Consider the following 10880-nt stretch of genomic DNA (forward strand, 5'->3'; position numbering starts at 1 on the left):
CTTGAGGTGACCAGAAGTTAGTCATATTGGTGTCCACTGCCTTCACAACTTTTGCCATAGAGAGTTAACTCTCACCTGTGCTATAATTTGTCTAGTATTTCTCTTTGTATCAAATTTAACTCTGTATATTTTCATCTTGCTTTAATCAATAAATGGCAGATTTGACATTCTGGTAATGTGTGCTTCCAACCCACAAACCATAAATAGAACAACACTGTATTCATTCAGCCAAGATCACTATATCACCCATTGCAGACAGGAGTAGGCTCTTCCCCAACGAAGAGAGCTTGCCAATGTCTTGTACACACATAGAATTCCCAGGATATCCCCAAAGAAGAGAAAAAGCACCCCCAAACTATACTTCATTATCTAACCACACATAACAAACAGTCTTTACATTCTGATGACACTTTGCAGTTTCAACAACATGCTTATGGTCATTATACTATTTGGTCCTGATCTCAAAACTAACAGGAGGAATAAGAGATGCTAGAGAATTTATATATGATAACATTAGAAATGAGTGGTAGCATCTCTAAAACCTTTAAATTTTCAGCTCAGTTCACTTTACCCTACTCAAGAGAAACAATATATTTAAAACAAAACAAAACACTGCCTTTCCCTCTTTAGGCAGAACTCTCCAACACCATCTTTTTATCCACTCTTCCAACAACCATCTATTTACCCATCCAGACATCCACCCCCTTATGCACTGATTCCTCCACCTACTCATCCATCCATTCATTCACCCACCTATCCATTCTTTCATGTGCCCTTCCATACCTATATTCACATCTATCCTTTTATCTCCTCATCCATACATCCACCCACTCATTAATCTATCCATCCATTCTTTGTCCATTCATGTACCCATCCATCCATGCACCCTCCCTCCCATCCCTCCATCTATTCACTCAACCTTTGGGGACCTTCTTTGTGTGTGTTGCTAGAGAGTGTGCTGGACTGCCTACCAGATTTTATTCTTATAAACAGCCAAGTTTTCATTTTGAGCATGGATAGCAATAGAAGTAATATCTGTTATCAGTTTCTCTTCAATTACCATTTATTTTCCCATGGTGATAGCAAAACAAAGCAATATGCTCTAATTCTTCCTATCAACTGCAAGAAGATATAGGGAGGCCATCAACAAAAGGATCAGGAAAAGACCTAGTTAATAAGAGTATTTTCCTTCATAAGTACATCAGAAATACAATAATTGTGGTTACCTTGTTGGATCACTTGAGATGAAAAGGGCACACTTCCAATTATTTCTCATGAATAACGAATTTTCAAATTATTAGAAATCTATCTCTAATAGAGTCTTGCAACTTTTTGGAAGAGCTAACTTAACTATCTGGGTGTTTTTTCAGGTGGCTGAGATTCACTTATCTTCATGATTGCTCTCTGTTTTGGTATTTCAGTTCCTCAATTTCAGAGTCAAGGGTGGTGAACCAGATCAATGATGCAGGTGCCCTGTGTTGAGACCCTGTGTTTCAAAGTAGATAAGAAAAAAAAAAAAAAAACTTCAAAAGTCAGAATAGAGTGAAACAAATATGAATCAATGATCAAATAGCTGGTAAAATAGAAGAAAAAGAAAGCCAACCATGCAAAAGAAAGTAAAACACTTGAAATTTCTTAATCAAAACTGAAAAACTAAAAAGCTTTAACATTCCTGCTGAAGATTTTTTTATTTTTTTTAATTCTCAAACTGGGTTTAACCTCTACGAAAATACATTCACCAAATTTCCCAGTCACCAATTACTTATTTATCAGTTAATGCAATGGAGCTGTGATTTTCAAACTCTAGTGTGTATCAAAATTCCCTAGAAGGACTGTTACAACAGAGATTGCTGGGTCCCACCCCCAGAGTTTCAGATGAAGTTAGCCTGGGGTGGAGCTAAAGAGTTTGCTAGTTTCTAACAAGTTCCAGGATTGGTGCTGCTACTGCTGGTCTGGAGAACCCACTTTGAAAAGCATCACAATAGATCATCTCTAGACCTCAGTTTCTTTAACTTCTCAGCTGTGTGTGACACTAGGGACCTCTCCCTCCACCTCTGAAGCCCAGCCTCTCTTGCTGTCCCTGTTAACCAGTCTCAGTTCCTTCTTATCTCTTGGGGCTCCTTGGGATCTTGTCCTAGGCCACTGCTTTCACTGAAATCTAACTGAGCCATCTCATTCACTGAAGCCTTCACTTTTCAATTTAACCTGGTGGTTCCCTAGACTGTGGCTACTGGCTGTGCGATTCACTATGGCAGGGTTTATGGTCTTCTTCCTGACTGCATTCCAAAGGACAGAGCATGCCTGGCATGTGGAACATGCACAACCAACATTTGTTCCGACTTCCTATTAGATGTTTCTACCTAAGTGTTCCATATGCTCGCTGGTGACCAAAATGTCTTCACAGAGGGATGGATCAGAGAAAAGGAAGGGAGGCTGCAGAAGGGGGACCAAACTGCAGTTAAATAAGAGGAATAAATTCTAGTGTTTGCTAGCACAGCAGGATGACTCTACTTCATGACACTCCCTTAGAAATTTATGAAAAGCTAGAGGAGAGGAACTCAAATGCTCCCAAAGCAAATATCTAATCATCGTGGTCATTGAACAATATATTAATTGACTGAATTATCACACTGCACTCCCTTGTTATACACAATTATCAGCAATTTTTAAAAAATTTAAAAATTAAAAAAATCAAATAATATCCATCTGATTCTTCCTCCATATTTCCAAAGTTATCATCCATCCATCTCGTAAGACCGAAGAAAGACCTTGAACCTGCCCCTCAGAGATTTGTTCATTTTGCCTTCTAAATCTTCACTCCATTCCCATTGCTACGCCTAGGCAAGGTGCCCGTCCATCATCTGCACACCCATACAACCTCCACGCAGGTCCTCCTGCAACCCTGGTCCACCAGCATCCAGCCAGTGCTGGGCTCTCTCTCCCCCATGCCCACCATGTCAGTCCCCTCGCTCTTAGAGCACAGCCCCGCCCCTCAGCAGGGCCGTGGGTCTTTGTGATGGTCCCTTCTCCTGCCGCAGTCCTCAGAGCACCCACACGGAGCATCCTCAACTTATTTTTATTTCTGAGCCATGATTCAAGATGTTCCACCTGGAGTAGTGCTACGCTTCTCCTCTTAACCCATGTTTTATCTGGCTAACGTCTACCCATTTTTCATTTTCCAATCTTAAAAATTCCATAAGTCTTCCAGTTATCCCATCAAACAAAACCAAACTGGTTTAGCTAAGGCCTCCCTGGTTCCTCAGACCCTCCGCATCCGCGCAAGGTTTCGCCCTTGCTTGTTTAATTAGTGCCACGTAAGTACCCAGGACAAGTTCACGTCTGCAGTTACCGCCCCAGGAGAGGACTCAGTCAGAAACGCTGAAGGATGAGGCCAACTAACTTAATGGGTCAAAATGTAAAAGACTATTTAGAAATTATTTTTAAAAATTTATATGTTAATAGAAGTAAAGTAGTGGTTATGTCTGAAGGATACTAACAGGGAAGGCTCATTAAGGAATATTCTAGAATGATGGAAATATTCTGCCCCTTTTGTGCTTGGAGGTTATAGGAGGATATATACACAGGTGAAAATTATTCAAGCTGTACGTGAAGAATTATGCATTTTGTGTATGTAACTAATACCTCAATAAAATCAAATGAAGGATGGAAGATTAGCTCCATGGTACAGCATGTATGAGGCCGTGGGTTTGATTCCCAGCACTACCAAAAAATAAAACAAGCCAAAATGAATGAATAATTTTAAATTATAGTATAATTTATATGGAGATATTAAAAATAACATGGGCTAAAATCATTCATGTGGGACATAATAATAATAGAACTCAATAGCCAGGCAGGGTGGCACATGCCTGTAATCCCAGTGACCTAGGAGGCTGAGGCAGGAGGATTGCAAGTTCAAAGCCAGCCTTAGCAACTTAGTGAGGTTCTGAGCAACTCAGTGAGACCTTGTCTCTAAATATTTCAGAAAGGGTTGGGGATGTGGCTCAGTGATTAAGTGCCCCTGGGTCCAATTCTTATATAAAAAACAACAAAACTCAATGACAACTTGCTATGGTCTGAATGTTTGTGTGCCTCCAAAATTCTATTTTAGCCCTTTCCCCCCTGCAGTAGGATTAAGAGGTGGGTGTTTAGAAAGGAATTATGTCATGACAGCTCACCTTCAAGAATGGGATTAGCACCCTTATAAAGGAGGCCCATAGCCAGAAGTCATGCCTCTGTAGTAACAATTACTCAGGAAGCAGAGGCAGGAGGATGATGAGTTTGAGATCAACCTGAACAACAAAGGGAGACTCTGTCTCAAAAATTAGAGGCCCAAGGAAGCCTCTTGTCCATGGTGCCATGTGAAGACACTGAGAAGGTGCCATCTACAAAGTAGACAAGCCCTCACCAGACACTGCCATCTTGGACTCTAGAACTGTGAGCAACATGTTTCTATAGTCTGTAAATCACCCTATGATTTTATTATAGCAACTCCAGCCAGGATGAACTAATATACAATCAAAGACATAAAGCTTTCTTAAGGTGCTAAATAAAAGATCTGGAATTTAAAACATAGTGAAGTTATTATTTGAATCTGTGTCTGAAATGTGATTATTTTAGATTGACTACTCCTTACTTAAACTTGAGGCCCTGAAATATTTTTAGGAAAAGAAATTACTTCAAAGTCATTTTCCACAAAATTACATACACTATTTTAAAATCCTGCTTCACAAATTAGGGAGGTTTGAGTTAATGATGTGTAATTATACTTCAACATCTGAGATCTTAAACTATGGTAATGACAACTGCAGCTCAGCTGGGTCCACACTATTTTTAATAATATCACTTATTGTTTTCTGCACTGAAGAAATAAAGACACAAGGCAAACTATGCCATGTGGGCCTTTACAGTCCTATTAATGAGGAGACATGATATGGTGATTGGGGGGGAAGAAAAAATTTCCATCTTGTCAAGAAATTCAGAATGGTCTAGTAGTCTTTCTTAGAACAAAACATAAAACATGGAAATTCAGGGTTCATTTTCTAGAGAAAGGTGGTGGGTTTAGAAGGTTGTTTTCTGTGTTTTGCTTTTCTAAAGAAGGTTCCCATGACAGGACTTCCTAACATTCTTGAAATCTCTGTGGATATGACTGGTCAGCAGTCCCTTCGAAGGGTGAAAGCCAGTTTTGAAATGCAGTAATCAAAACATTTTCCAGGTAGGGTGAAAAACACCCAGGGACACTGTACGCATCCAAAATAATGAGCACCACACAATCACTTGGCACTAAACAGCGTTGTCCACACATCAGATCAAAGTTACTGCCCTTAGTTTTCTGGAATGGTTTTCCTACAAAAGAATCTTTTTGCTTCTATTGAGCAATAGTGTAGTGGAAGTTTGACTTTTCTTATTTTTGATTTACTATTGGTATTTTGACACCCAAAGATCAGAGAGAAAGTTTTTAAACTCCCAATTATCTAATCTAATGAGGACATTACCATCATATTCATCATTATTACCAATAGAGTTGTTACATCTAGGTCTCTTCTAGCGCCAGCCTTAGAAAATCTGAAAGCCACCAAACCTCCTCAGTCTGACTGAGGGATGAAGCCTCGCAGTGTCCCTTTTCCTGATGGGAAAACTGAGGTAGGTAAGTGGCAACCCCAAGATGAATGGCGCACAGTAGAGGTACTTATTCCTAATTTGGCTCACTCCATAATTTTTTTTCAGAGTATTACCCGATGACAAGGACAGTGTCTGATAAGTTGGCATTGCACGGGAGATGAGATGGACGATGAGGCTGGGGGTGGGATGGGCGGCGGTCAGGGATGGTGGTGATGGTGGTGATGGTGATGGTGGTGGCGGTGACGCTCGGCCGGCTCCTCTCTCCCGTTTCTCCATGACTGCCCGTCCTCTCTGCCTCCTCCGTCCCCGCGTGGCCTGCGCCCAGAGAAACAGGATTTGCACCCAAGCCGCACGTCCGCGGATGCGCGGCTGCGGCGCCCTGCCAGCCTGCAGCCCCTCCGCGGCCCGGCTGGCCGCAGCTCCCGGCTCCGCGCCCCTCCGCGCGCCCCATGCCCCCGCGCGCCGCCACCGCCCGGCACCCCAAGTGGCGCGAATCCGGAGGATAGAGCCCGCCCAGCATCCCCTGCAGGGAGCGCCCGAGACCCCGGCCCGCTCCCCGCCGAGCCCCCTGCGACCCGGCCACCCATCACTTACGCCTGCGCTGGGCCCCGCGCACGGCGGCCAGAGACAAAGGGTGCGCGCCCGCTGCGCTGCCGGATGCTCCCCGAGCCGCGGCTGCTGGGGACCAGGAGGAGGATGGGGAGGACGAGGAAGAGGAGGAGTGAGAGGAGGAGGCGGTGGCGGCGGTGGCAGTGGCGAGGGCGGCGCAGAGGAGGGGCCCCGCGGTGCTGGCCACCAGGCTGCAGCAGCCGGAGCCCAAATCCTCCTCAGGCAACCCGCCACCCGGCTAGGCGCAATCCTCCGGAGCCCCCAGCCAGGGAACCTCCCCAGGGACCAGGGCACCGCCCCCCAGAGGGCGGGGTGAAAGGAAGAGGACTGGAAGGAAGAAGGGAGGGTTGTGCGTGTGTGCGTGTGGGTATGTGCGTGTGTGCGTGTATGTGTGTTCCTTCTTAATCGTGATCGTCTCCACCCACCCAAGCGTCCGCGAGCAATCTCATGAAAATGCTAGAATCCCAGGCTCACCTGCCCAGCTCGGAGAGGCCTCCCACCTACCTCCTCTTGGGACGCCTGCATACCTCTGCTTCAGAGGAGCCAACCATTCTAAGAACAACAAAACTGAGACCTGGAAGGTTGAGTGCCCAAGAGGCAGGGCTAAGGAGAGGCAAGCTGAGAGGAGAGCGCCGGGGTCGTGAGCCCTTTGAGAGCCAATGTATTCTACCTGTTTTCCTGGCCCTGGACATCCAGGGACGGGTCAAGATTGGGGGACTAGGACAGGCAATTCCACATGCTATTCTATCTGAACCCGCAAAAATGGGCTTCTTAGGAAAAATAACACTTGGTTCAGTCATTTGCATCTGGGTATGAAGAGCAGTTTTGATTTTCTTATGGAATTTTTAAGAATCAAAAGTAATGAGCCAATAGTGCTCATCTCCAGCTTCAAAGACTGTGGAACACCTTCCATTCTTCTGTCTTTTCCTCTCTTCCCCAACAAAGAGGCATAGGACTCTTTTCAAAACAGGATCATACTATCATTTTTCCCACTTGGCAAAATTAAGAACAATTCCTTAATATCATCTGGCCATTATTTATTAACTAATTGTTCACTGAACACTCACTGTTTTCCGGGTCCGTGTTTAGAGATCTACCTGTATTGCTTGGCTTTGGTGGGGACCTTAATTTTGTCCAAAACTGTCAAGGATTTGGCTGTCAAGAATTATGCAAAACTGTTGCTGGCCTGCGGTCCCTGATAGACCATGAACTAGAGAACATTGATCCATGAAGTGACAGTTGTTACTGTGTCCCAGACCCATTGACAGCTTTGACTGAAGCCCATCCTTCCAGAAAAGAATTTTTATTTCAATTCCAAAAGGAATTCAGTTCAGTTCTCACCAGCAGTCTGAATCCAAGTGCAGGTTACAAACTACTAAGGTGTCCCTGGCAGCCCCTAAGAGTCCTGGGAGTGAGATCTGGAGGGTCTGGTACCCACCAGAAGAGCTGGGTTCCCCACTGGTTTGCTCAGAGTCCTAGGGCCCAAGCATTGCAGAGATTAATTCTGGAATGCTGGGCCTCATTCTGTTTCTAAGTCCCGTGCAGGTGTGGGATAGAAATGGATTCTTAACTGAACCTCAGAAGAACAGTTTTCTAGAATGAAGAGACTCAGGCTGTACACAGGACACATGATACTTAAAGCATTTAAACTTTTTCAGGGGAAGAGTCAAGGCATGTCTGTCAGTGAGCAGCTTTGCAAGCATCAGTAAGAGGTAACAGGCAGTCAAGATGGTGGCTCTAGACTCAGACTGCCTGCCTGGCTTTCAATTCTGTCTCTTGCTAGTGAGTGACTTTGGAAAAGTTACTTGGCATCACTGTGCCTCAGTTTTCTCGACGGGGAAAAAAATTGGGTTGTGAATGAAGTCTGTCCATCAATGCTGCCAGGAAGCATATTTGCACATATAGTGCCTGGCCCAGACAGGTTGGAAAGGTGCTCAGAGTATTCCCACTGCTCGTACCCCCTAAACCCAGAGGGATCACTGCCCCCCAAACAATCTCAGCCTTACCCTAAGTAGACAGAAAAGGCTCTTACCTGCTTCCTGTTGCAGTAGAAACAGAGCATACCTAAGACAAAATGGCTCTCCTCTCTCTGCAGAGGCACCGGGAGGGAAGTGCAGATGCTTATTGGCAGGGCTTGGTGGAATTCTTAAATACTGTGGAGTTCCTTATTGGTATGACTTCAGGAAGTGATCTCTTAGGGGATGAAGGGAAGCCTCTTTCCCTGTCTACCCTGCATGGCCAGAGTGGTCTCAGCTAATGGACTGATGCCCCTCTCCTCCCTGCTCCAGCATTGCGCCTGGCAAAGCTGTCCCTGACAGCCTCAGGCAGAGGGCAGTCTCCCCTGTCTGAGACCCAGGACCTGCTCTGCATGGGTGATGAGTGCTGTCCGTGGCTGTGTGTGCCGCATCAGCCCATCCAGACTGTAAACAGATTGAGCTGGGAATCCTCACCCACAGCCTCAGCTTTCCTCATAAGGTCCTCATCATTTCCTGACCTGGTGTTGGTACAGACAGTGCTTCCTGTGAGTGCACACACATCATAGAGCATCCTCCCCAAGGGGTTTGTCCCAGGCCACCATTTCTATGTCCTGTCACAAGCCCAGCAGCTAGCTCGGGTGACTCAAACCTGCTTCCCTGCTCCCCTTCCCTGGGGGCAGGGGGTCAGGGCCTAGGGAGGCAAGCCCTGGGACTGGTATCCTGAGCGTTGATAATGACACTCCAGTTCTTCTGATGGTTCCATTCTCATTCCTGAAATGGGAAGTATGGTCCCCTGCCCTGGTGTGCTTATGGATTTTGGTGACCTTTTCCTAAAGAGAAACATTGTGTCAGTCTGCTTTCTGTTACTCTGAGGCAATAACTTAGAATACTAATTTAAAAGAGGAAAGATTTGTGTTGGCTCACAGCTTGGGGAGGACTCGGTTCATGGGCACTTGGTTCCTTTGCTTTGGGGCCTGTGGTGAAGCAGAACCTCACGGTGAGAAGCTGTTCCTAGGTCGTGGTCATGGGGCTGGAGGCAAAAAGAGAAGATGGGCAGGACCACTAATATCCCCTCAAGGGCATGTCCTAATGACCAACTTCCTCCCACTGAAGCCAGAATTAGACAGGCAGTCAGTGTAGATAGGTAAATCGAGTCACATTGATCAAGGCCAATTTTGAGTGAGTCTGGGTGTTGGAGACTGTCCCCTGAGGGATTAAAGTGTTAATTCCTTCAGAGCCCCTCCTCCGTCCTTATCAAGAACCTGCCCTTGCTCCAACTTGCTTCCAAGATAACCTGTCCCAGGAATTGCCCCTCCATACAGGGAGCTATAAGGTAGTTAATGTGTCCTTGGCTGCTCCATCCTGCCCTTCCCCCTTCAGCCCACCTGTTTCCCACTTTTGACCTCCCCACCGAGCATTCCTGGGCCTAGTCACTCCTCTGGAAGGATAAGGATAAGGGGGAAAAGGCAGGAGAACAAAGGAAGCCTAGGAATATAAAAAGAGCAGAATACCTCGCTTCTGGGGATATCATGATGCCAGCTATGGCCCCCTTCTCCCTTGCGGGAGAAGTCTGTGTTACCCCTTTTTAAATAAACCCTGCTTCATATGCTTGACCTCACTTCCTCCAACTAGGCTCCACCTCCTAAAGGGCATGTCCTAATGACCTCAGTTCTTCCCACTAGGTCCCTCCTTCTAAAGGGCATGTCCTAATGACCTAGCTTCCTCCCACTAGGCCCCACCTCCTAAAGGGCATGTCCTAATGACCTAGCTTCCTCCCACTAGGCCCCACCTCCTAAAGGTTTTACCATCTCCCAGAAGCACCAGGGCTGGGGACCAATCCTTTAGCACATGGGCCTTTGGGGAATATTTAAGATTTTAACCATAACAACCATCTTTTCTCTTTTCTCTCTGCCTCCCCATTTCCCTCTCCCCTCTCTCCCCCTTCCCTTTTCCTCTTTTAACTCCCTTTTCCTTTCCTATCTCATAATATGGATTACATTGATTTTTTTAAAAGACTTTTGATGCACTTGGCATCAATTAGGGATGGTGTTCGTGAATACAGTCCAGTCTTTGGCTTTTGTAGAATAAGGGAAACGAGAGAAATACAGTGTCTAATTCTATTCATGAGAGGACTGCCAAATTACAGGTCTTCTTACAGAACCTGGAATGTTTTGGGGATACTCAGACCTGGTGATTGTTCCTGGAAAAAATGTCACCAACAAGCCCTAGTGATGGGTTAAGATGCAGCATAACAAAGAACATTATTAGCACCCATTTGTTCTTTCTGGACCATCTGATAGTCTGCTCCCAGCTCTGAGAGAGAACTCCATGAACTATTAAAATGACAAAGAACTTTCATCTGGATAAAGAAATAGAGTTTGGTTTAGCTAAATGGAAGACCATACAAATGAGAAAGGACAGCTTTCTGTGATGAATGGGCTGGATGGCTGTAAAGATCAACTTACAGAAGATTAATGGAAGGAAGATGTGTAATATCTGGACTTCCAGCTGTTGGGAGTGCTGGACTTATTGACATTGAAGATAAGCTTAGATAAAAGAAATTCAGTCCAAGTGGAGAGAAAATACTTTCAAATAAGCCTAATGCTAGCAACTAAATGAAGGCAGTAAATATATCTGTGGTTCCAGCTCATTTACTATTATAGAGGCTACAGA

At 45.2% G+C, this 10880-nt stretch overlaps 1 protein-coding gene across 1 annotated transcript; it reads right to left on the reverse strand.

The window, feature by feature from the left end:
• Positions 1-1038: 1038 nt before the first annotated feature.
• On the reverse strand, positions 1039-6756 carry LOC114105379 (uncharacterized). Its single transcript, XM_071601269.1, has 4 exons — positions 6736-6756; positions 6217-6558; positions 5736-5937; positions 1039-1486 (listed from the first exon to the last, which is right to left on the reverse strand). The coding sequence occupies exons 1-4, from the start codon at positions 6754-6756 to the stop codon at positions 1392-1394; spliced, it is 660 nt and encodes a 219-aa protein (XP_071457370.1). The 3' UTR covers positions 1039-1391.
• Positions 6757-10880: the final 4124 nt, after the last annotated feature.

This window comes from Marmota flaviventris, chromosome 14, assembly GCF_047511675.1.
Source record: "Marmota flaviventris isolate mMarFla1 chromosome 14, mMarFla1.hap1, whole genome shotgun sequence".
In the NCBI taxonomy this organism is placed as follows: domain Eukaryota; kingdom Metazoa; phylum Chordata; class Mammalia; order Rodentia; family Sciuridae; genus Marmota; species Marmota flaviventris.